This window comes from Botrytis cinerea, chromosome 11 (genome assembly GCF_000143535.2).
Source record: "Botrytis cinerea B05.10 chromosome 11, complete sequence".
NCBI lineage: Eukaryota > Fungi > Ascomycota > Leotiomycetes > Helotiales > Sclerotiniaceae > Botrytis > Botrytis cinerea.
This window is the reverse complement of record NC_037320.1, coordinates 744,642-769,723: the sequence shown is the minus strand read 5'-3', so window position 1 is coordinate 769,723 and position 25,082 is coordinate 744,642. Positions and strand designations below refer to the sequence as shown.

The 25,082-nt window shown below is 43.2% G+C and overlaps 6 protein-coding genes across 8 annotated transcripts; 2 read left to right on the top strand and 4 right to left on the bottom strand.

Moving 5' to 3' along the window:
- Positions 1-11: 11 nt before the first annotated feature.
- BCIN_11g02260 (hypothetical protein) lies at positions 12-4,223 on the bottom strand. Of its 2 annotated transcripts, XM_024695885.1 has the most exons (4): positions 3,794-4,223; positions 2,586-3,748; positions 2,199-2,535; positions 12-2,137 (listed from the first exon to the last, which is right to left on the bottom strand). In XM_024695885.1, exons 1-4 carry the CDS (start codon positions 4,175-4,177, stop codon positions 476-478), a joined length of 3,546 nt encoding a protein of 1,181 aa, XP_024551686.1. In that variant the 5' UTR covers positions 4,178-4,223; the 3' UTR covers positions 12-475. The 2 variants fall into 2 exon arrangements, with proteins under 2 accessions (XP_024551686.1, XP_024551687.1); XM_024695886.1 differs by having other exon boundaries at positions 2,199-3,748.
- Positions 4,224-4,715: 492 nt separating this feature from the next.
- Positions 4,716-6,561, bottom strand: Bcnug1. Its single transcript, XM_001550353.2, has 2 exons — positions 6,499-6,561; positions 4,716-6,434 (listed from the first exon to the last, which is right to left on the bottom strand). Exons 1-2 carry the CDS (start codon positions 6,512-6,514, stop codon positions 4,858-4,860), a joined length of 1,593 nt encoding a protein of 530 aa, XP_001550403.1. The 5' UTR covers positions 6,515-6,561; the 3' UTR covers positions 4,716-4,857.
- Positions 6,562-6,871: 310 nt separating this feature from the next.
- On the top strand, positions 6,872-8,530 carry BCIN_11g02240 (hypothetical protein). Of its 2 annotated transcripts, XM_024695883.1 has the most exons (4): positions 6,872-7,252; positions 7,310-7,419; positions 7,849-8,076; positions 8,157-8,530. In XM_024695883.1, exons 1-4 carry the CDS (start codon positions 7,131-7,133, stop codon positions 8,414-8,416), a joined length of 720 nt encoding a protein of 239 aa, XP_024551685.1. In that variant the 5' UTR covers positions 6,872-7,130; the 3' UTR covers positions 8,417-8,530. The 2 variants fall into 2 exon arrangements, with proteins under 2 accessions (XP_024551685.1, XP_024551684.1); XM_024695884.1 differs by having other exon boundaries at positions 7,310-8,076.
- Positions 8,531-9,239: 709 nt separating this feature from the next.
- On the bottom strand, positions 9,240-13,826 carry Bcswp82. The gene is made up of 3 exons (XM_024695882.1): positions 12,746-13,826; positions 12,475-12,591; positions 9,240-12,352 (listed from the first exon to the last, which is right to left on the bottom strand). Exons 1-3 carry the CDS (start codon positions 12,834-12,836, stop codon positions 10,575-10,577), a joined length of 1,986 nt encoding a protein of 661 aa, XP_024551683.1. The 5' UTR covers positions 12,837-13,826; the 3' UTR covers positions 9,240-10,574.
- A 5,924-nt stretch (positions 13,827-19,750) lies between these two features.
- Bcdis3 lies at positions 19,751-22,961 on the top strand. The gene is made up of 2 exons (XM_024695881.1): positions 19,751-19,985; positions 20,049-22,961. The coding sequence occupies exons 1-2, from the start codon at positions 19,790-19,792 to the stop codon at positions 22,841-22,843; spliced, it is 2,991 nt and encodes a 996-aa protein (XP_024551682.1). The 5' UTR covers positions 19,751-19,789; the 3' UTR covers positions 22,844-22,961.
- A 616-nt stretch (positions 22,962-23,577) lies between these two features.
- Positions 23,578-24,853, bottom strand: BCIN_11g02210 (hypothetical protein; the record flags this gene model as incomplete). Its single annotated transcript, XM_024698312.1, has 6 exons — positions 23,578-23,848; positions 23,912-24,005; positions 24,056-24,182; positions 24,255-24,527; positions 24,616-24,716; positions 24,778-24,853. 6 exons carry the CDS (start codon positions 24,851-24,853, stop codon positions 23,578-23,580), a joined length of 942 nt encoding a protein of 313 aa, XP_024551681.1.
- Positions 24,854-25,082: the final 229 nt, after the last annotated feature.

Genomic DNA, 25,082 nt, shown 5'->3' with positions numbered 1-25,082 from the left:
GCTGGATAATTTGAAGTTTATTAATAGAGTGTTAATACAGAATTAGAGGCGTAGCGTACAATCTAATGCTCAATTATAAAGGAAGTAACGCTCGTGTCATGTAAACGGGCTAAGTTATTGACGCACAGAAACTTGTGAAAAGTGTTTCCGATAGTCTGGACTGTAGTTCAATTTGAGAATGTAACCTTGAGATTCTGGAAGTGCTATTGTCAATTCCATACATGAACCAATTTGAACCCGGAGCAATCAAAATCATCTCGATATTTGTAATAATTTCAGAATTTCAAATAATTCCAAACTTTCAAAGATTTGAACTGTTCGGACCTCCTGCTTGAGGGCTGAGATATTAACTGTAAGCGTGTGTAATTTCAAATTCATCCAACTCCCTTCCATAAATAAAATTACTAGCAAAGTGGTCCTGTTTTTTTTTGAACAGCTCCAATTTGTACAATTTGCAGAACTTCCAACCGAATCATTAATCATAAGTATTCTTGGCAAATTTTTCAAGAAACAGTATCCCAGCTTCCCCGCCATGCCTCGCAGCTTCTTCGACCCGTTTGGTCAACAACGACTGAACGTTCTCTGATTTCTCCATCAAAAATACCGCTACATCATAGTTGTCATTTTGCAAAGCGGTAACAACCGCTTGCTCTGTGATCAAGCCATCCAAAGATCCTCTTATGCGAAGAATAGCATTCAAAGCCTCAAGAGTATATAACGGTGAACCGGCTATAACCTCTACATGAGAACTCCTGATCATTTCAGTGCCGCAAGAGTCCAGGATGAACGTGAGATTTCTGGTGCTTGCCGACTCTTGAAATAATGAGTCAAAAACTTCCTGGTTGACAAATTGATTTCCCTTCACATCGAGAATCACTTTCCACAATCCTGCCCATTGGGGCTTTTCGTCAATGACTATTTCTCGTGTTAGGACACTATGATCGAATTGGTTCATAAGGTATGCGAGGGTCTTGGAGCTTCTCAGGGCACTCCTAACTATTTTCTCCGTGATCGAGTCAACGTGTTTAAATTCAAAGAAATTCTTAGTGGTTTCCCAAGAATCATGACGAACAATATCCGCTACCATTTCTTCATCAAAAGTCTCTTCATCCATAAGGTCCAGAAATTGAGCCATCTCACCCAGACCTCTAGCTTTGATTCTGTACTTGAAAATCCTCGCGGATATTGGTACCTCGTTGGAAGCTCTATAAAGAATCTTCAAGGCTCGTGATGGATTAGGATGGGCGTCGATCCTCAAATGCTTCTCGAGTTGATTGAGAAAATGATCTCTACTCTTCTCGTGATTTAAAAGAACATTTTCTACCTGCAAACGCCCTTCAAGTTCTTCTTGAGAATTGCCACCCTTTCCAGTCACCCAGTACACCATATCTTCATCAGCGATCGGCCTGCCCATATTGCCATATCTTATGTGGTGTCTATGAGCGACGGATGTTAGGGTAGGATTAGCTTCGCGATCCAGAAGATACTTCACTGAATCAGGGCTGCCATGCCTAATTGCCACAAGAAGCGGGGTGAGTCCAGTACGTAACGGCGCATCGATTTCTTCCTTATAGTTTTTGAGCCCGTTCTCCAGAATCTCAGGAAGATTGAAGGCTGCTCCCAGAATTCTAAGACGACTCTTGGACGGATATTGATCTGATCGCGGAAGGCTGCCCAACAATTCGTCCGCAATCTCCATGATCTGGTTCATCACGCTTCCTGAGTAGTTATGAGCGTCGATTTGACAGAACCACCACTGTAATGAAGGACTCAGCTTGGTGCCAAGGGCAAAACTTTTATAAAGAGGTTCTCTGCATCTTCTTTCCGGGATAGATTTTTCGGCATGATATGCCCAATAAGAGATAGAATATTCTTGGGAAGTAAAAACCTCCAGCTTCAAGCTCCTGACCCGACTTCTCACAGCAGCCTTTAAAGCTTTCTTGTGCCATAGTTTTGCAACTGAATCGATTCTTTTTTGCTCCATGAAAGCTAGGCAGATCTTCATCACGAAAAGGTGACATTCTTCATATTGGAATTCAAGTTTCACAGAGCAATGATCAGTAAGATACTCCTCGACCGATAAGTGAGCGAATCGAAAATTGCCTTCCGAACTTTGAATAACGAAGTTGCTACAGCACTAGTTGACACCAGATCAGTATTTATTATAGTGCTACACCAGAATCCAAGACTAATCTTACATGCAGCACAACTTTAGTGCTCAAAGGGCTTCGAGTTATTCTCTGAAGTTTAGGATCATGATCAAGCGACAGCTCAATCACTTTAAGGACCTCTTCTGGGGGCAGTGCGGCTTTGCAGCACAATAGCCACTTGCAAATTGATTTGAAGACGCTAGTGTTGTAAGCCCCTGGCTTGGTATTCATCGAATATACCGTTTCATATGCACCGTTCAAGGATTGCTCTAAGGAAGTGTTCCGATTTATGATATTCAATAGTTGAATCTCAATATTTTCGGGTAGAAATGTTTGAGTTTCGATCGGAAACATTATTGCAAGTTGCAAGGTGACCCATTTGAACCTAAGACTCCGTCAGTTCCTTTGGGCGCGTTGCATAGGCATGCGACCTACATTCCACCGGCGAAATTTGCTAGAACTAGTACTATCCGATTCATAAACTGTCTCTTAGTCGCTTCGTCCCAGCATTCAATATCTTCTTCTTTGGATCTCACTTCATTCTCAATGTAGATGGACATATCCTTTGAAGTATCTTCGGTGGCTAAAGTAACACCCTCCGATCCAGTGAAGACTTTTTCCACATCGACATTCAATCGACTCGAGAAAACAAACTTGACACCATCAAGCTGCTTGATTTGGAGCCTTCTCAATGTTGCTAGAAGCTTGCTGAAATCAAAGCATTCGTCAAGGGCATCTATAACGATGATAACCTTACTAACTCGTTGACACAATTTTAGAAGCGCGGCCGACCAATCCTCGGTTATCGGTATAGTAGCATTTGGTGGTTTTGCATCATTAAACATGGCAAGAATGCTAGTTTCTATTGCGTTACCATCTAAAGTCCATGCTAGCTGGGATACTAGACTTCTGATAACATCATCTGATGTTGTTGGTGAGATGCAATAGAAATAAATCATTCGCTGATCATCTTGTCTAGCTACATCAGAATAAAACGATTCAATGATGGTAGACATGATTGACGTTTTTCCAGTTCCAATAGTCCCTCGCAGCCAAAATGCAGGCGCTTCATTTTGGTGCAACCATTTATTGTATTTCTCGATAATCCATTCTCCGGCATGTGGGTATTGCGAAAGTAATTGTCGGGCAGTGTAATGCTGCGAAATGTATGGCTTATCAGATACCCATTGAATGACTTCAAGATTTTTGTCATCAGTTCTGTCTAGTTGTAGAATCAGCTCTCGTAGTTCGTTCTCAAAACGTTTTTGGTTTTGTGAGTCATTTAGTTGTAAATTGCTCATGAAATTATTCTTGTAATCTTCGACCTCGCCGAGCAACTTTTTCCACTCATCTTTCCCGACAATCGATGCAGCGTATCTTGCAATTGTGTGTCTGCTGAAATTGTTGATGGCAGTCGCCTCATACCGAAGTATCTTCCAGTAAAGAGTCAAAATCGATTCCTTCAGTTGCTTCTCCGGTTTGCCTTGTGAGAGATTGAGATAGTCCCACCTGAAGGACGTAAATTGTTGGACAATCTCTACAACTTTTTGTAGCCCATTTAATGCCGCCTCCTGTTCTTCGGAATGGCTCAAAATGAGCTATGAAAATCAGCTCCGGTTGAGAGAGAGTAGTATCACACCTACCGGCAGTAAAATTGATACGCAGGCCCATGGAATTCCTGCATGAACGGGGTCAAGTCCAGCGGCTGTGTCCCCAACTGGCTTGATTAATTTGAAAATTTTGACAATTTTGTCAAACTGCGGTCCAATTTTTATTGCTTTCTTGCGCCAATATAATACCCATTGCTTGTCCTCCATTATACGACGCTTTCTGAAAAGTAAGTCTCCAAGCTGCTGTTCTTGCCCCACATTGTTTTTGACATTGGAATCCTTGTTTATGATTGACTGTAGTCTTTCCCATAAATCTGAATCTTCGTGCTTAAGTTTTTCGTATGCTTCTTTCCATAAAATGTCATTCTGATTCGCCAAAGCCATGAAGGCTGTTGATGATTCTTGAACGGACGCCATTATCGCGACTCTACTTGTTGAACTTCTCAAATAATATGGGACATTCATAGAACTCGTAGACTATCCTAGAGTTGGACATTCAAAAACACTCGTCGCAGTTGTCATCATGTTGAGGTGCTCGAGATGTTTCGCGCATGACACCTTGTCAGCATCACGTGGGTATCAGCCCCAATGCAACGTAAGAATTCAACGAGACCATCTTCAATGTGAGAAGAGCTTTGCAATATATCGTTTGCATCATACTGTTGAGAAATTTTTCTTTCCGTAGTGTCAAGCACCTTTTAACATAGGGACTCGATTACGTCGAACACTTGCGCATATGGAGCTTAATCATGTGAACAACCTTGGAAAACACGATTTCTGATTTTCTATCAACCCAAACAGTTTCAGACGATTAGCTCCATTGTGTATGTCACATTGCAAGTCCAAGTTATAGGCTTCGATCTGCACAAATCAAAGCAGATCACTTCACTTGAATAACTATGTATCGCCAAACAAAACACAAAAGTTGCTCAATCGAAATTGCTCATCATGTAGTTGATTATTTTGTTGTAATTTATATTTACAACCGACTGACCTGGCCAACTTTTGAACCCAGCCATTACGCCAAACACCATACTGATAATCACATACTGATGATCATGCACAAGATATTCCTTACTGTTTCCATCCAGCAAAATCTACTCCTCCATAGCCTCATCCTTTGAAGAGCTATCTCCCCATAATCCCTCCAACTTGAATTCTTCAGCCCACTCTTTAACAATTTCCTTTTGGTCACCCTTGACATCCTCTCCCACAGCAGCACCAGCAATCTTCTCTGGTGCGATGGCCAAGACAGGTGCATCCATCCATCCTTGGATTCTTCCATCTCTCCAATCTGTAATGACTGTTGTAGCAGCACTGCTGATATTTGGTACACCACCCTTTCCAAGTCTTCCTCTCTTTCTCGCAACTTGGATCAGGAAATCGGAAGTCGAATCGCCATTAACGGAAACCAATGGTGGTAATCCATAGACATCCATAAGTTTGTTGAGCATATCTTGGGAAGCGCTCAATCTCTTCAATAACAAGGCAACTGCGGGCACAGGGTCCTCAATTTGCTTGGGGGGAATAGCGTTAAGGAGAACAAGTCTGGCTTGCTCTTCAATTTTTGAAGCCTTAGAGTTATCACCGGCGGTTGGGAAAACGATACCGGGAGAATCAAGTAAGGTCAATTTGCTATCGATCTTGACTGATCGGAGGGATGTAGTAACACCGGCTTCGGCACCGACTGGGCATGCTGCACCGGCACCACCAAGACGGGATGTGAGGGCATTGATGACAGAAGATTTTCCAACGTTAGGATATCCAATAACACCAACCGAAACAGAACGTTTAAGTTGTTTTGCTGCGGCAAATGATTTCAAAGCTTTGAAAAGTGTTTGCGAAGTACTCTTCACAGTCAATTGGCTGTGATTGAAAGTATGTGCGTTTGCTGCTGGTCCAGAAGCTCGTAATGGTAAGGTTGGGAAATATCTTCGGAGGTGAATGAGCCATGCTTTGAGGACTGGAGGAGGAATAAGATCGATTTTGTTGAGGATGAGAATCAATCTCTTTCCGCCACTTGCAGCAGCCATAACCATACGTTCGACTTCTTTCGATCGGGTACCTTCAGGGTCGCGAGCATCGAGGACGTATAGAACAACATCTGCTTGATCAACAACCTGCTTGAAAACCTTGTCGAAAGCTTTTCTTGATCCGTCTTTTCGTGTAGGTAATCCGGAGAGCTTAACACCATCGAATGCATCATCTTCTTCAGATTCGGAGTCATCATCTTCGTCCATCTCGTCTCCACTAACAAGGTCGTCTTCGTATTGCGCAGCAGCCGCTTTGGCACTAGCAAGTAAAGCTGCCATAGGATTAGAATCGTCATCATCATCGTCCATATCTTCGTCCTCATCCATAAGTTCAATATCTTCCTCGTCAACACCCTCCATTCTAGCCTCTACCTCTCTCTCGACTTGTTCTCCAGTCTTGGTAGCCTTCGCATCAGCTCGTCGTTTCGCAGCCTCTTCAGTCTTCCTCCTTCTTCCTTCCTCGATCTCTTGCAAGATCTTATCTTTGTATGGAAACAGATTTGGAATCCCAGGATCCTTCTTTAGTCGCGATCGCCATTCTGGGTTTTTCTTCCCCTCTTTACGAGCTTTCTTCTGTTTTGCGACTGATGCTTTCTCGATCTTGTGACGAAGACGCACTGGAACACGTTTACTCTTTGGCTCTGAATTGCATATCAATTAGTTATTAAATCCTTTGGATAATGACAACAAGTATCATTCACTTACTTCCGACTTTAGGCATCTTGAGTACTGTTGTGCAATTCTCAAATAGATGCTGTTGTTGATCTCAACCAGAGTATTTTCGATAGTGGAATTTTTCCATTTTCCAAATCCTTATCGCACTAAAATTATTTTCTAATCCATCAACGCTAAGCCACTTTCCCTCTAGCTTCCTCGCACTAATCCCAATCGCGCATCTCCGACAAGAAGGTCACATGATTCCGCCCGCTTCAATGGAGATGAGCACACTCCCTTATTAGACGCTTCTACTTATTGCTTGTGCTCCCCGCCCACGTCAACTTCCTTCATATTGAGTCAGAATCAAACATTATTACTTTCCTTCATTCCTCGTTCTCTATTTAATCTTGCCACTCCCCAAGAAACTTCACCAAAAATTCACTCATCGATTTAACGATCACGAGGTCTGAATCTATCAACATAAAAAGTTTTGTTGCATATCTGAGTCGAGGAGGAGAATTGCAAAGTTTTAGTCGGATTTAGACAGGTCAAAGGGTCTCTCTCGCCAAATTCACACATCTCAACATCCACCCCACCAATTTCCTTACGGTTACTTGTGTTTTGATCACCGCGATCTTCTTATTATATTCGATTTAATTATTTTTGTAAAAGAAGAAATCATGGGTTCTATTCCAAGAGAGTTTTCTGCTCCACCTCAAAAGGTGGTCTTCAAGGGGCTACTTTTCGATATGGATGGTACTATTATTGATAGTACCGATGCTATCGTTAAGCATTGGCATCAGTGAGATTATTCTTTCCAAAAATGATAAGAAGAGATTTTGAATAACAAACCTACCAGGCTAGGCAACGAAATAGGAGTAGATCCTAATGTGATTTTACAGACAAGCCATGGAAGGAGAAGTATTGATGTCTTGAAGATTATTGCTCCAGAGAAAGCAAATTGGGATTGTAAGCTCCATTATTGTCTACTCCTAGTCCAGAACTTCCAATTATTCATCTACTGCTCCCATCTTTTACATTTTCCCTTGAATCGGCGAGAAGTCTTTTGCTTGGCTTATTTTCATGGTACCTACTAGCGAGGTATTAAGAAAATACATCGAAAATCAAGTTTAGTTCTTGAGTCTTTTTGTTTTTGAAGACGTAACGGGGTTAAAGGAGAATTAGTCAATTCTCAATCCGAGTGGAATCTATACTCTAGCTAGATTACCGACCATATTCAAACGTATTAGGCGGCCAATCAATTTCGGCTCTCCTCATACAAAATATATCTATCAAGCCCGCAAGTGCATCTCGCTATAGTTCTACCCCCTCAGTTTCACACACCATCATGTTACCATGCTATCAGAACTCTTCTCCACCACCTAACACCCCATGCAGACATAAAACACATGGAAGGACTCCTCCCCAAAAACTACGGCGACGACGCCGTCGAAATCCCCGGCGCACGCTCTCTCCTCTCCTCTCTAACCGCCGCCTCCCACCCCTGGGCCATCGTAACATCCGGCACCTCCCCCCTCGTAACCGGCTGGCTCAACGTCCTCCAACTCCCCATCCCAGAACATCTCGTCGTCGCAGAAGACGTTCCAAACGGAAAGCCTGATCCCGGTTCGTACCTTCTTCCCTACCCATCCTTTGAAAAACCCAACCCCCAGTCCCCAAAAACACACTAACACTCCTCCCTCCAGCCTGCTACAACATGGGCAAATCCAAACTAAACCTCTCCTCCGCTCCGGAAGGCTCCCTCCTCGTCCTCGAAGACAGTCCCGCCGGTATCCGCGCTGGCAAAGCAGCCGGGTGTAAAGTAGTAGCCGTAGTAACCACACACACCATCGAACAAGTCGTCGAAGCCGGCGCCGACTGGGTTGTGAAAGATTTGGAAAGTGTGAAGGTTGTAGGAAAAACAGACGAGGGTGTTGAGTTAGAAATTTCAAATGCTTTGATCTAAATCTGTGGAGACAGGAAAAGGATGGATATTCAGCGTGCATATATACAGATAGATAGATAGACAGTTACTCAATCATTGGAATTCCAGTAGTAGAGAATATATAGAATACAAGCATAAATTTGCGGGACTCAAAAGAAAACACTTCATCAAGCCTTTTCTATTCAAACCCACGAATCTCTCTCGCTTCTATTCCAACAACCCCCTCCTAACCTTTCACTCACAACCCCTCATTATCTCTTCCATACAACCCTTCACCCATCCCCATTGCCATCTCCGTCTCCATCTCCATTCAAAATCAACAAGCCATTGAGATTAGTATTCAACATCACACATCTCCAATCCCATATCCAACCCTCTATATCCCATCCCATTCACCCTCATTCCAACCCTTCCCCCCTAGAGATACCCCTAGAGATACCCCCAAAAATACAACCCCAACCCCAACCCCAAAAGCCATCACAACTCAACCCCGACTCCAATTTCCCCTCTCAATCTACCCTTTCCAAATCCAAAATTCTATTTAGACAAATTTCCCACCCTCCCCCCGAATCCGATTGCTCTCCCCAATCGAACAAGAAAAAAGTACCAAATCCCAATTAATACTTATTCATAAACCAAATTGATCTAGATATTATGATTATGATTATGATTAATACTACCAATTCCCCCATACCACCATCCAAGCACAATCACCTCTACATACACCACCACCAATAACAGAATTCCATCACAAACACACACACACACAAAAATCCACGAAACAAAAACACATGAACAGAATTATTACTAATATTTGAATATTTCACTTTCCCCGGAGTATGCGTGTTACCTCCATATCTCCAAATCTCCATATCCATTTCCGTCCATTTTCATCCATATCCATGCATATATATACCCATCTTATCCCATTCACCCCATCCCATCTCATCTCCCCATGTATTATCTCTTAATCCCACTTCTCACATATCCCCCTCATGTATTATTTCACCCAATCCTACCACACAGATTCGCATTCACACCCTCATCCATCCACTCCTCCGAATGTACATTCATATTCAGCTCAGTATCCCCTTCGACCATCATCATCATCACGTAGCACAGAAACCACACCACCATTCACCCACCCACCCATCCATCCATAATGCAACGACACCACACAAACAATTGGAATTCTCAACTCAATATAAACGACACAACACAGAACAGACGACAGATAGCCAGGACTCAATAAATATGCCCCTAATGAACAATAAAAAACTTTACAAATTCTCAAAACACATGGAAAAACGGAAAAGCAAAGGTATTCCCATCCAAACTCCATCCCCCGATCCCACCCACACAATCATTCATTCGACCCTTACGTCCAGTATGTGCTTCCATAACGGGTATAACCCAGTTGAATCAATCCCTATCCATCATATGCCAAAGCCTTGCACGCAATGCAAAAGTGTATATCCTAGCCAGCCATAATACCCCATGCTCTCGAAATCAGCAAGAAGTAAACAAACAAATCCATCAATGCACACCCTTGCCTAGGTAGAAGAAAAAAAAACTTCTCAATGAGGCTAACCCTTAGCTCATATGCATTTCGTTTCCACCAAAGAATCCTCACACTTTAAAGGTTGTGAGGTAAAGGGGAACAAGGAACAAACAAAGGTAGTAAACGCAACAATGAGAACGAAGTTGGCAGGGCACCTTTCATCTTCAAATAAAAGGCACCCGGGAAGAAATTAAGTGTTGTGATGTTTGAAAAAAGAAGAGGAAAAATACATCGGGAAAGAGAAGTAAAAGAAAAGTAAAGGCAAAGAACTGTGTAAGTTGTTGAACGAATAAGAAAATGACAAGAGCTTTAAAGGAGAAAACATGTCATAGCTATACAAAAATGGAGGCCATTTGTATGCTTGACATTTGATAATGCTTTATTTAGCACAGGGATAGAACAGGTTGTATGATGTCATCCTATTTTACCATTGCTGCAAACATTCAATGTAAGATACGCCGTAGGATAGACCCATCTAAATCGAGAAGTAGCATAGGTGGCCATAGTGGCTTCGAGAGATGTATCAAGTTTTCCATCTCATTCTCGTTGTCTGGTATTGATTCTGCATGGTGATTCCATTATCTTTGTGGACTATGCAATATTCGTCTCTGCCCGTGTCTATTGTGGTTGACCTGTCCATCCCCAGGCAGCGCTAGTTCCGGTAGGTTGTTGTGGAGCCCAGCCCTGAGAGCTAGGCTGAGAACCGGAGGTCGTAGGTTGCATAAATTGCTGATTGTTTGAATCGGGCTGATAAATATTTCGATTTGGTGCTGAGTAATTTTGGCCCATGCTTTGCATACCAGAATATTGTAATGCTGGTTGCATTTGAGGATTGTTTCCTGGTTGTCGAAGTGGCGGAGGTGGAGGTTGATGAGGGGATTGTTGTATGTGTGGCGATTGCTGACTAGGATGGGATGGGTAGCTTGGGTTAAAAGCATGTTGTTGCGGGGACTGCTGCGGTTGACTTGATGGCCACATCTGATTCTGAGACCCAAATTGATAAGAATTTGTCCCTTGATTCATATTGCTCGCAGACGCAATTGGTATGCTAGGAGACCGTCCTGCTGCCTGCTCCTGTCTTGATGGAGCACTTCTGATCGGAGGCTGTGAAACAATGCCAGGTTGATGAGAAGCCTGCGAGTATGAGATGTTCTGCTGGTTCTGATGTGCTAAGATTGGCTGCTGTGCAATACTTTGCGATGCTCGTGGCGAACGCAAAATTTGCGCAGATGGAAGACCGTCATGATTACCCGTAGCTTGCACAATGCCACCTCCAGGAACTTCATGAGGTTGTCTCCATCTTCGTTCTAGATAGTCATGACTACGACTCCGTTGTTGATTGATCTGCTTGCTATATTCAGCTGCTTGATTTACATGATTTGATAAATCCGCATGTGAACTAGGTTGAGTCCTATCTTGGTACGCAGTCCCGGCGAGTTCTTGTCTTGGACGTTGAATGCTGCTGTAGTCTCTCAAACGCATATCAGTTTGTTCTGGCGCAAGAGTAGTTATCATGGGCAGTTGGTTAGTGGCACTAGGAATACCCATCATGCCAGATGGGACTGTTGGCTGAGGGTACCCATAATGTCCCGGGCCACCGGTATAAATATCTCCGTGGTGGTGACTTGCAGCGAGAGCAGCAGAAGCTTCGGCGGCGGCGGCGGCATCTCGGGCTTTCGCTGCGCCCGGTCTTTTTTCCCCAGCAAGATCATCCTCAGTAAATCCTTGCTTGCGTGCTTTCGTTTCCCAATAATCATCTCTGACGCGTCGCCCATTAACAATTACCCTGCTACCAAATTGCCGGAACATGGATTTTGCAGTAACAATCGCTATTTGGCGGGAGCGGTAAGAGAAGGGTAAGATTTCTTGATGGATCAAGTCTTCCTTCTCTGCTTGGGTGGCGATGATTTTGTAGAGAGATCTATTCTTGTTGAACAATAGATATGAGTCGCGATATCCTAGTACTCTAGCACACTCTGTTGCTAACATGAATAGTTTATCTCCTCGGTTTGGTACGTAGAATGTTCGACACCTGTATTCACGTCCGTCCGTCAAATGGCCCATAGCTGAGACCTTTTTCTCACCCTGCTCATCATATTCTCGTGGGATATACTCATCTCCTTCTGCACCCAACTGGTCGGTAGTGTGATCTCTCACGGTTGGTAAAGCTTTAACTGGCTTAGGAGTTGGTTTAGGGACGGGAGCCTGAGTCAAATTTGAGACTGGTGTGCGGTTATGAGGTAAGGCCGCATGCTGCGAATGAGGAGTCTGCGGCTGGCCACTTTGGCTTGAGGTTGAAGTTGAATGTGGCATTTGGCTTTGTTTGGAATTTTCCAAGGTATTGGTGGCCGACTTCACCTTCATCGGCCTTCCTCTCTTTCGTGGTTTTGAGTCACCTAGAACAAGACATAAGTGTTAGCAATATTTCTTGAAGGGGTAAAGTAAGTGCGCATGTAACATATCGTTACGGTAATTGTGAACAAAGCGGAACCCGAACATGTGAGGACTGATAACATACCATCATCTATGTGATTATCCACCTGTGGCATTTCATTATATGTATCCGGAGAGCGACTTCTTTTAATGCCCCGAGGAATAACATTTGGTGAAATTGCTTGGGCGGGGTTGAGAGCTCCTATCGCATCGCAAGATTCAGTCAGTCAAACGTTCATAGCTCCTGCTTACGATAAGAACCACACTAGGTAGACATATCCATGTGGGAAAGGACACTGAGGTTCCATGAGACGTTTCCAGTTCCATCAGCGATTTTCAATAGAGATTATAGCTACCTTGATTCAGAGCTTGAGGATTAATAGTTGTGGGTTGGAACGGAGCTTCGTGCCCACCCCCTCCAAGTCCATTTGTCACGGCCGAGTACATGACGAAATGCGCAACGGAACGGAACGCAACGCAACGAGCGGACGGAGAAAAGAGGAAGTACAAAGGACTAAAGAAATCCCAAATACTTTTCCAAGCGTGTGCTGGGCGATGAGATATATGATGTTGAGTCTGACCCCAACTCCTCACACTTTGCACGTTCGGCGCGCGTTTGCGCTATCGTCGCAAAGAAAAAAAAAAGTGTAGGAGGTTTGAATGCAAGCTCCAAGATTTGATTGATGACTGCGGCGCAGAAGCCGTTCAGCTGCATTAACGAAGCGATTTGTTCTGCACCATGCATGCGGGCGACTGAAGAATCCTGCAGCTGGTGGTTCTGGTTGTTCAAGGGATTTTAATTATGTAGCAGTGTCGTAATAGCAGTGTCGTGGAAGGTGGTGTGGATAGTGAATAGTGTATTGTGTGGATAATGTGGATAGATATATGTAGGGTGAAGGGCTGCTGATACCTGGCCGGGCGGATAAGGGAAAAGAGGACCCTTGGACGAAAGGCCAAGAAAGAGATGGCGATTAATTGGATCCCCGGAAAATGCGCGAGGGAGGGATATGGGAGGATCTGTAAGGATATGCGTGGATTTGTCTATGGAGTTGCATGTAGGTGTCTGGTATATGTGTGCGCGCGTGTGTGTGTATGTGTGTATGTGTGTATGTGTGTATGTGTATGTAATATGATAAGTGTGTGGGTATGTGGATGTGGATGTGGATGTGAAGGATGAGAGGCACAATGAAACCAATTCCCAAATTGTACAATACGGATGGATATATCAACACATATATATATGTATATATATATATATATATATATAACTTGGGGTCTTTCTGTCCTTTTTCTCTTGCGGGGAGATACGATGCTGCAGAAGAGTGTATGTATCAAAGTCCTAGGGAATATGAAGCGTATATGTAAGTCGATGTTTCCTTTGTTGAATGGTGGCTGGTGGCTGGTGGTTGGTGGTTGGTGGTTGGTGGTTCGTGGTTCGTGAAGAGGGAAAGGAAGAGGAAGAGGGGGAGAAAGAAGAAGAAGAAGAACAAGAAGAAGACGAAGAGAATGGAGAACGGCGCTTTAATAAGTATGCATATATTCAGGCATGCGTTTGGGGAGGAGGAGACAGCGATATTCCTTAGTACTCCTTATTGAAGCATATCAGTATAATATACCTGAACAGGCAGTAGTCAAATATACACATTAAATCGAAATGCTTTCCCATGGAGACCAAGAGGACATACGATGGATTGTGTGATGGCTCTCCTAATTCCCAGGTACGTCTTATTATGTTCCTATGGCTTTTTCTTAGTCGTCTCGGTCTCGGTAGTTATATGGTAATCGTATGTGTCGCTTTTCGTGCGAGGGTCTTTTTGGATTTGTTGTCTTGGGGTCTTGTCGATGAGAGATGAGATCAGGTAAGCATGTCATTGATCAACAGATGGCCTTTGATTCGCAACGAACTCGTGGGAAAGATGCCGTGTGTGTAGTAGTGGTGGGTGGGAGATATAAAAAGATGATGGCCAATGTGTACGTAGTAGGTATGTATGATGTGGTAAGGTTCAATGAGAGGCACTGTGAGGGGGGGACTAAAGCTTGAATATTCTCTGTATCAATAACAATAATACCAATGTTACTAATGTTAGTAAACAAGAGACAGAAACCCTCTCCCTGAATACGATAGTAGAGGCAAGTCAACTACTACCTAGGTGGGCATAGATGAAGGGGTTCAGTCAATTTCGAAGCGAGCCTTTCTTTTCGCCTTTGCTTTAGTCTCTCTCTTCTTCTTCTTCTTCTTCAATGCAATAGGAAGATATAGTTAGAAGTAATGGACAGAGGCTATCAGTAGGTACATAGTAGGTATTCAAATCTATCAAAGACTCAATATGATAGGTGGAAGAGGGGTCAACACTAAGAATCAAAGCCGAGTTAGTCCCGCATAAGTATCTAGACACTCTAGGAGGAACTTAACCAGAAATCCAGAAAGCTAGACAAAAAAGCTTCTCCCTTTTTTCTTGTCTTCCGCTATGTCGTTATCAGACATGGGCCTGACTGCGGACACTATAACCCTGGTAGCCATTGCGACAAATGCTACTCAAGACTTGCTGCGCCAGACGCAAGGAAGAGGTACAGTACGGGTAAAATGCATCTTTTGAAGCTGGGCGTTCCAAGGTATTTTTCCGACTCGACTTTTGTGATTGGAAGATCCAGCTGACGAGGGGCGAGATGATTTCAAGACCGCCAATTAAATCGAAGAGTAAAGTTCCTTTCAATTGTCCGAAATGAGAAGTAGATAATTTACATTACAGGATTGTTTGAAATCATCTAGGTAAACGCAGGAGAGGGTTCTATCTGATTTAAGGGTGCTTGATTCTAAAGCTTGACATATCTGTATGTTGTTCTCTATTGTGATTCAAGTCGTTTTCTTCTAATTGAACCGTTTGTTGCTTTTCTAAGTGTCCTTGATTTGATTGATATCGGGAGGTATTTGCGATTGGCAAGGCAAAAGCGCAATGGGTCTTAATAATGAAACTTCAAGGTTGAAGGGGTCCCAAGGTCGTATTCTCCATGTACGGTATCTTGATCCTGGCTGCGTCTTTGGTAACTTTTGGTACTTCTCGTGCTTCTCGTGACAACCTCCGAGATACAGACACTAAAGATCCAAGTAGACTTTTTATCCGATTGATATTTGGTGGTTCTAACTGTCTTTTGCTATTTCATTGGACACGAGCTAATTTATTATCAAAGAATCCGATCTTCTCAAGATACTGTGCTTTACTGTACTTTACTGCACTGCGTATATGTCTACTTTCATGTTCATGCGTTTATCTTTTGGCATAAATTCGTTGGATCTGCTCGCTTGACTGTGAACAAATCAGCCAGGGTATTGAGAGGATGCAAGTTTGATAGGATCCTCCCTTCAAGCGAACGGGTATGACGGACAGCTCCCCACGAGCTTGATTGCTTGCATATGGATTGTTGAAGAATCTGCAGTGATATGCTCTGAGGAGTTGAGGAATGGAAAAGATCGCTTACGAAGTTGTGGAATGGAAGTATATGAAGCAAGACTTTTTTTTTCAAGCAAGCTGACGACCGAGCCACGCTGTGGGTTTTTAAGACCAAAAACTCTTTTGGAAGGAATAAGAGAGGTCATAAGATTACAAGACTTGTAAGAGGTCAGAGAATTCAAAGTTATGTAGTATTGAAAGTACTAAGCGCCGCTTCGCCTTAGTTTTTATGCCACTTTTTGGTCGGGTCAACCTTGGAAGTTTTCATATCCATTTACCAAATATTACTGCGGAAGAAGTCAGCCGTTCACACCTTCTCGGTTGTGTTTGCAGATGAGAATCGGAGATGAATGACCTGTAGGTTCCGATTCTCTATCTTGCTAAGAGCTAGAACTGGTTACTAGCAATGTTCTCGATTTCTTGTCACGCGATATGCTAAACAGAATCGCGTATCAAATTCAGTAGAGTTACATACAATGTTATAAAATGATACGACCATTTCATTCTTCTTCAATATCCCAATCTAGAACACCAAACGATTTATGTGGCGTGAATACTGCTGAATACGCCGTCCACCTCGTACACACGTGTGGGAGTATAAGTTACACACACGCAGTACATACAGTGCATGCCATGTAGGAAGTTTCCTTTGATCTTCAAACACGACCTTAACCTTCAAAGCTCCAGATGATGCGCGTCTCGAGCTTCCAATCGTATTCCGGCCGCGGGGCTTGAAAGTTATGGTCACTGGCACATATATTTATGGAGAAGCGATAGGATGTCTCAAATCTCACAATCAATGACGATGTTATATTGTTACTGTCCTTATTCGATTTTCTTGATAACTGCCTCCATTTTTGCACAGAATGAATTGCAGTAGCCAGGCTTGCAAAACCGAAGATGTCAGGGATTCCCGCTTTTTCTTCAAGGATATGATTACATATCAATGAAATCAGCCTGCAGTACCCCCGTACAATTATCACGATGTTAGTGGATCTCCAAAAGTTGGTAATTGCCTGATGGGGTATTATATGCAGCTCCAATGGTTTGAACGTGCCTCTCGCCCAATTTGGAGGAAACGACCGTAGTGTAAGCAAGTTAGCCCAATCTTTCTTTTCTTTCAAGGATTGAGCACTCAAGAGAGTGTCGAGCAATCTCTTTGCACACTTTCTGGCTAATTTGACACGTTGTCACGATGTACCCGAGCTTGAACATCACAACTTTGAAGCAAGCATGTAGCAGATTCATGTCCGACGCAGAATGTACGGAGGTACATATGAGTGGCCCCTTAAAACTATTTCTAGCGCTGACAATGCAGACGAATCGAAACAAGATTCCATTAATTTCACTACAATCATTATAATGCAGTTTTGCACGGAGTGCCAATGTACCGAACAATTTCATACCATCACAGCAAGGTTGCTAGGCTGCTCAGCCATTAAGACATTAACATAGATGTAATGCATTTCAGAGAAACCTCAACAACAGATGTCCAAGAATCACACTTAGTTTTATTAGGATACTTGATATTCGTCCAAAGTATTAGGATATTTCAATACCAAAACTTCAGGTGAATTCTAGCTCGTGAAGAACATTAATGATATTCACGTCGTATTGGTCAGGAGGATTGCAGTCATGATGTCGCCAATATCTCCAAAGCCCCCAATTGGCCAAGGTCTGAATGTGGGCTAATATTGATGGATTCGTAACTCCATTGAATCACCATCGCAAAAGCCAGTGTGGAGCCCCTGCCTTTCTCAAGACATAAAAGATACGTTACGGCGCGACGTCTTCGGAAACTAAATTCCCCATATCTTTTTGTCAGGGGAGGTTTCGGCATCTTTATACAACGGAGATCTCGGAGCCGTGTCTGCCCTATTGAGACCGGCTCAGGTCCAAGTTATTTTCATCCTTGTTCTATCCTTATCACTGCCTGGCTTTCAATGATCAATTCACATGCTTTTCATACTGCGCCGTGGAGATCATCAGAAAATATGACTAACCGGAGGTTCAGGACGTGATTAGCATCTGAACAAGGTCTACGAGAGAATACGACCTTCCGTATCCCGTCGTGGCTGAAAAATATTACTGCCTTTGTGTGAATAGCGCCTATCATTTCTCGAAGAATATCCCCCAAGCCTGATCCTGTTTCTGTATCGACATCGCTGATATCAAATCGGTAGTGGAGATGACTCTTTGTTGCATCTACCGCGCTAGACACTCGCAAAATTATAGCATCGCTTCGCACTCTACGGAGCACATTACACAAAAATATTTCTGAGATACGATTGGTCAAAGTGTAAGTTTATAGCCAAAAGTTGCGGTTACAGATGACTCAAGTAGCTGTGAATCCACTTTTTGCTAGAACGCGGCAGATCTACCCAGTTTCCCTTTTTTATCCTTTGCCAATGATTTATTTACGATTCATGATTAACACGGGCAGAGCCGCGCTTGCATATTCTCTATATTCTGAATGTGTGCGAGGAATGGTCATAGGATCATTTTAACCTGGTCCATTCAAGCTAAGACATTTTTTAGCGGACCTTTCTGTGCTCCTCGCCCTAATTCTAAGCCACTAGCAAGTCTTCTTCCCCGGTCAACATCACATTTCGAAGGGGTCTGATTATTCGGCAAGCAACGAGATATCAAGAGCCAACCAGTCATTGTATGCTCAGTGCATGAGCATGATTCTCTTTGGTTGGTCTTAGCATGCACAACATCAGGCTGTGCGTGGAGGCTTACGGGCGCATCCCTCCCGATTTTTCATCCTGGATTACCCGTCGAGCCCACTACTGTAAGCAAAGAGGTGTGTCTGAGCTTCCTCCCGCAATTCGACTGCGGGTGGTCTTGGGGGGTTCAGTTTTTACGGAGTATATGGTGACGGGAGTAGAGGACCACCTGCACAAGATTTTTAGCAGCCAACCACATTCATGACATCGACTCGCTAGGCTAATAGTTATGATATTGAGTTTGGATGGACCCTTTTTAAATTCCTTAGTTCTAAGCCCAATGCCCCATGGAATAGATTAACAATTCAAACCTTCTTCCATTTCATGCTTCAGCGCAAACTCAAAGCTTCTGAGACATATCCTTATCATACTGCATATTTGCTGCATTCTTCGCCATCTCTAAAGCTTTCTAAGCTGGGTTTCCTTCCCACTTCGGATCTATTTCGCATGAAGATGGGCTAGAAGCAACTCTAAACAGCAGACAAACTCAGAAGTAAGACAAAGTCTCAAATTCTAGGTTCATCAAAGTGACTCGTTACAAATCGGAACGTTCCTTTGCCACGAGATACCTGCTTCCAGGATATCGGAAGTCAAGTGACACATATAGTTTTGCTGCTCGTTTGCCCGGCAATTCATACATTCCTCGGTGGGGAGGTATGCTATACAGATATACATCACGTGTACGAGAGTGCAGATGAAACGGTCATTATGCATTATCGGGAGGCATTTCTTTGTATATCTTGTTTTGTATCTCTTTCGGGGTGACGCTTAAGCTTCGAAAATGGAATGTGTGCACGACATTTCGAAGGGAGGGGTATGAACATTAGATTTAAATCACTTGAACCCTTGAAAAGGATTTGCTTGGATGTGAATGTACCTGTGATGTTAGATTTTGAGGTTATGATCTCTCAAAGTGCGTTTTTGGCTATGTCCGTTCGATTCGATGTACGCTGAGGGCAAGAGAAAGAAACACGTTGGATACAATATGACATTGCTCTCGTGTAAAGAATTCCAAATTGTGAGGTGGTTCGGCTGGTTTGAAATGTGATATGTCAAGTTTCACCAGGTGGACGATAAGCTCTTATCGCTCCTGCCTGGTGTCTGATAAGATCTATCGTAGCCGCTGCAAGCGTCTATCGCGTCTAAATTTCCTCAATTTGCACACAAGCTGTCGCAAGCTGTTGAACAACCCTTCCAAAACAATCTTATCATTTCAGCCAATATGACGAGTCTCAAACGATCTATGGGATCGGATCCCTACTCCTCCAATATATCGAGCAAAGTCTATGTACGATCCACCAAAAGTGGCAAAGTTCAGAAGATTGTCCGTGAATTATATCTTCGACAAGATATTCCCTGCTCATCCAAACTTTGCGACAGCTGCCTCAAGACTGCGCCACCAGATGCGAGTGGTGTTGGTAAGTTTAATCTCGATAATGTATATGATACCTTTGCATGATAGAAGACTCACTTGAATGCAGTACCACCCTTCGTTCTTTCGGACACCCCTGCGGGAACAGCAGCATACCCTCAAGGACATTACCTGGTACCCGATACCAATGCGTTATTGAACGCCCTCGATCTTTTCGAACAGGCATCGGCCTTCTACGATGTCATCATCTTACAGACTGTGCTTGAGGAACTACGAAATAGATCATTGCCGCTATACAATCGGTTGATCGGGCTTACGAAGAGCGAGGACAAACGATTTCATGTTTTCTTCAATGATTTTCGTCTGGAGACTTATGTGGTTCGGGAGACTGGAGAAAGCATAAATGATAGAAATGATAGAGCGGTTCGACGCGCGGTCAAGTGGTACGATGAACATATTACACAAGCAGTAAAAGCTTCGGGAGGACGTTCGAAAAAGATACCCGCCGTTGTAATGCTTAGTGATGATAAGGAGAATCTCAGAAAAGCAAAGCGTGATGGCATTCAAGCATGCTCCCTCCGGGAATATGTTAGTGGGTTGGAGGATGCAGATCGACTACTGGATATGATCAGTGCAGCACAAGAAGACAAAGAAGCCCGAGATGCTAGAACTTCGGGAAACCTATACCAGGAATATTATTCAGTGTCGAAAATGATGACTGGTGTCAAGAACGGCACGTTACATCAGGGTATTTTTAATGTTTCACCATACAACTATTTGGAGGGGTCTGTAAATGTCCCCGCTTTCGACAAATCATTACTTGTTCTTGGCAGAGAGAATATAAATAGATCTGTTCAGGGTGACGTTGTTGTTATCGAAGTATTACCGAAAGACCAATGGAAAGAGCCTTCCACAAAAATCATCGAGGAAGAAACCTTGAACAAGGATGAAAATGCCGATGCTGATGAGGGAGAAGCTGTCGTTACCGAGAAGGAAAGACGTGCGCTGCAAGAAGAAGTAAAGAAGACCCACAGCAAGGGTACGGAGAATCGTCCTCAGCCAACTGCTAGAGTAGTTGGTGTCGTAAAGCGTAATTGGAGACAATATGTCGGTCATGTGGACGAATCATCTGTTAGTCAGTCGGTGAAGCAGGGTCGCAAGCAACAAACCGTTTTTCTCATTCCCATGGACAAGAGGATACCAAAAATTCGTGTAAGAACGCGACAAGCGGGTGAGATATTAGGAAAGCGGGTTTTAGTCACCATCGACTCGTGGGATAGAGATTCTAGATATCCGGTTGGTCATTTTGTTCGTTCGCTCGGCGAACTAGAAACAAAAGGTGCCGAGACAGAGGCTTTACTTTTGGAATACGACGTACAATACAGACCATTCCCGAAAACAGTCTTAGACTGCTTACCTGCAGAAGGGCATGATTGGATTGTACCTCCAAGTGTGGATGATCCTGGATGGAAAAACAGACGCGACCTTCGAGGTCTTAACATTTGCAGTATTGATCCAATAGGCTGTCAAGATATTGATGACGCATTGCATGCGAGACCTTTGCCCAATGGCAATTACGAAGTGGGTGTGCATATTGCAGATGTCTCACATTTCGTCAAGCCAAATAATGCAATGGATGCAGAAGCGAGTATACGAGGCACGACCGTTTATCTAGTAGATAAGCGAATTGACATGTTACCGATGTTACTTGGGACGGATTTGTGTTCTCTTAAGCCATATGTCGAGAGATATGCATTTTCTTGTTTATGGGAAATCACACCGGATGCCGAGATTGTTAATTCAGAGTACACCAAATCTGTCATTAAATCGCGAGAAGCATTTAGTTACGAAGACGCTCAAAAGCGTGTTGATGATGCGTCGGCTCAAGATGAACTTACTACCAACATTCGTACTCTCCTGATGTTGTCTAAGAAATTCAAGCAAAAGCGTATGGATGCTGGAGCTTTGAGTCTCTCGTCACCAGAAGTTAAAGTGGAGATGGAATCTGAGACTTCTGACCCAATAGATATCAAACAGAAAAAGCACCTTGACACTATGTCATTGGTTGAAGAATTTATGCTTCTCGCAAACACTAGTGTAGCAGCAAAGATTTATTCAGCGTTCCCTCAAACAGCCATGCTTCGTCGTCACGCCGCTCCTCCCAAGACAAACTTCGAAGAACTTGCCAATCAACTCAAGGTCAAGCGTGGTCTTGAACTTAAGGTTGGCTCATCGAGAGAACTTGCCGACACCCTTGATGGATGCGTTGACCCCGCCGAACCTTTCTTCAATACCCTTGTTCGTATTATGGCAACTCGTTGCATGATGTCTGCAGAATATTTCTGTTCTGGTACACAAGCATACCCCGAGTTCCGCCATTACGGTCTTGCATCTGAGATCTATACTCACTTTACATCTCCCATTCGTCGTTATGCAGATCTTGTCGCGCATCGTCAACTGGCTGCGGCAATCGATTATGAGCCTCTTGCTGCGAGTGTCCGCAGTAAGGGAAAACTAGAAGGTGTTTGCAAGAACATCAATGTTCGTCATCGCAATGCTCAACAAGCTGGTCGTGCCTCCATCGAATACTATGTTGGTCAAGCACTCAAAGGTCGTATCGTCGAAGAAGAAGGTTTTGTCATGAAGGTTTTTAGCAATGGCTTTGTAGTCTTTGTACCCAGATTTGGTATCGAATCACTTATTCGTTTGAGAGATTTGGCGGAACCAGAACCAGAGGGTGATTTTGATGCAGAGAATTATGTTTTACAAACGAAGGGAAGTAGAGAGGTTAGAATTGAATTGTTTGGAAAGGTGATGGTGAGGATTAGTGATGTCAAGGAGGAGAGTACCGGCAAGAGAAAAATCAAGGCGGAGTTGGTGGAAGTGATTGAAGGCAAGAAATAAATTTGTAAATAAATGAAGAGATTGTGAGGGTAATTGAATGAAGGGTGAATCGAAATGAATTGGGGGGACTGGTATATTAGGGTTAGATACGTACGTGTATGATTGAGTAGAGATATCAATTTGACGAAATTTTCCACGCTGAGGGTTTGTATATTCATTTTCTCTTTGAATTGTCCATTATGGGTGATGGGTATGAAATTTACCTAGAATTCAATCGATAATCGATTCATCTTTCTTGGAATTCAAATCATTTATTCTCATCATTGTTATTGGTATTGTTCCCATATAAAGGTTGTACTTGTTCATCAATGTTCGAATGGGGTTCAGATATTTATTGGACTTTGGGTGCTTTGGGAGTCTCCGAATTTTGTGGGTCGGATTTGATGGAATTGGGTCGAATTCGTGGTTCAGTCTAGTTCAGTTTGGTGCAATTGAAATTCATCTACTTGATTTCGATATCGCTATAGAAGTAGGTATATAAGATGTTTTGAGATTATTCCAATCTTCTTGAAAGGGCAGCAATTGTAGCAGAGACAAGCCAAGGCAATGCAGCCCCCGTTTGTACACTCTACCAAAAAGAAATCGGCAAACAAAAGAGGTGAAGTATTGTCAAGTTATAGTAATTTGTCATTTGATTCATTTCAATGATAAATCTGATACATTTATCCAAGAAACCATCTTTTTAGGCCATCAAGCAGATTCAATCTCTAGGCATCATTATCCCGTACTCTAGTTCAGTACACAAATGTCTCTCCCACAAGCTTCTCACTAAGCTTCCACAACCCCTCGGCTGTCTCCTCATTGAGGGCATACTCCTTGGTCTCTGTGTAAATTTCGTTTTCCACGATGAATGCTGGTGCAGCCTCTGTGGAATTTAGGGTTAGCGGGTGCGCACTTTCGGGATTGGGAGTTTCAGACCTGTTAGAGATGGATTCAGAGCCGTGAAAAGCACGACTCCTGCTGCTTGCTTCAAAGTCACCATGACTTGTGGGGGAAGCGGGTTTCCTGATATACAGTTAGCCGTGCTGTCTGCTGTATGCGTAAATGAGCAGGTGCGAGCGAGAAAACTTGCCGTCGTTGCGTTTAATTGCCAAAACGTAGGCATCTACAAATGAGTCGTTGTCTACACTTGAGTTGACCAACAACTTGCTCTCTAGGGTGACTTTGGTAACTCGTTAGTAAAGAACAAACACGGCGTAGAACTTGACGTACCACCAGGATGACAGATCAATGCTGTAATTCCCTTCTGCTTCAATCGCTTGTCAAGAGCGAGATTGAATAGTAGCATAGCGGTTTTTGCTTGTCCGTAAGCAATCCAAGGATTGTATGTCTCTCCATCCTGGGAAAATGAAGTTAGTTTGCACATCAAGCACGCATTTCTACAAGAACGAAATTGTAGTTGTCAACTCACCTTAAAATTGATGTCTTCAATATGAGTTTCTCCTAGCTGATATCCCAGACTACCAACCTGCACTATTCTTGCTCCTTCGCTAGCCGCAGCGACTATCTCCTTGGCCAAGAGATTGGTAAGAAGAAAATGACCAAGATAGTTAGCTGCAAATTGGCTTTCGACTCCTTCTACAGATGTAGCATAGTGTTTTACAGCCATAACACCAGCATTACTGATAAAAATGTTGATCTTGTCTGTCAACGTCTTTATCTTTTCTGCTGCTTGTCGAACGCTCTTGTTGTTGAGAAGATCGATTTCAACAAATAAATTTCAATGTCTGGGTTGACTTTTTTGATAGCTTCAATCACTGTAATGACTTTACTTTCAGTTCGGCCAACGAGAATAATTTTCTTGGGGTTTGCAGATGCGAGTGTGATTGCAGACTCGGCTCCGATGCCATTTCACTTGGACCGGTGATGACAACTAATTATGGACATTAGCTATATTTGTGGGCAAATACAATGATTACAGGAGAATAACAAACATGTTTTGCCCTCGGCATACACGTAGAAGTGCTTGAGCACATCGTCGCCGGTTGTGTTGATGTCGAAGAATGTCATTTTTGTTTATTAAATGAGAAGGGAGAATGAAGTAAAGAAGAAGTAACAATTCAGTGACTGTTATTTTGGAGATGCTCGGTGAGAGCAATTAACAGTTCTACCAACTTAGATATAAGCAAGACACAACTGTTGTTGTTGTACGTGTTGGTATGTTATGCCGCTTTGCGGCTCAAGCAATTTCAATATTCTAATTTAATCGGTTATGTGCCCCCTTTTAGCAACCCATGTA

Excerpts from the sequence above, each read along its gene's own strand:
- BCIN_11g02260 (XM_024695885.1), bottom strand. The coding sequence starts at position 4,177 with ATGGCGTCCGTTCAAGAATCATCAACAGCCTTCATGGCTTTGGCGAAT. Across the intron at positions 2,536-2,585 it reads GCAAATTTCGCCGGTGGAAT|GTTCAAATGGGTCACCTTGC; the intron begins GTAGGTCGCATG and ends ACGGAGTCTTAG. Across the intron at positions 2,138-2,198 it reads GCACTAAAGTTGTGCTGCAT|TGCTGTAGCAACTTCGTTAT; the intron begins GTAAGATTAGTC and ends GGTGTCAACTAG.
- BCIN_11g02240 (XM_024695883.1), top strand. The coding sequence starts at position 7,131 with ATGGGTTCTATTCCAAGAGAGTTTTCTGCTCCACCTCAAAAGGTGGTC. Across the intron at positions 7,420-7,848 it reads AGAGAAAGCAAATTGGGATT|ACATAAAACACATGGAAGGA; the intron begins GTAAGCTCCATT and ends CACCCCATGCAG. Across the intron at positions 8,077-8,156 it reads AAACGGAAAGCCTGATCCCG|CCTGCTACAACATGGGCAAA; the intron begins GTTCGTACCTTC and ends TCCTCCCTCCAG.
- Bcswp82 (XM_024695882.1), bottom strand. The coding sequence starts at position 12,836 with ATGTACTCGGCCGTGACAAATGGACTTGGAGGGGGTGGGCACGAAGCT. Across the intron at positions 12,592-12,745 it reads TCCTCAAGCTCTGAATCAAG|GAGCTCTCAACCCCGCCCAA; the intron begins GTAGCTATAATC and ends GCGATGCGATAG. Across the intron at positions 12,353-12,474 it reads GGATAATCACATAGATGATG|GTGACTCAAAACCACGAAAG; the intron begins GTATGTTATCAG and ends GTCTTGTTCTAG.
- Bcdis3 (XM_024695881.1), top strand. The coding sequence starts at position 19,790 with ATGACGAGTCTCAAACGATCTATGGGATCGGATCCCTACTCCTCCAAT. Across the intron at positions 19,986-20,048 it reads ACCAGATGCGAGTGGTGTTG|TACCACCCTTCGTTCTTTCG; the intron begins GTAAGTTTAATC and ends ACTTGAATGCAG.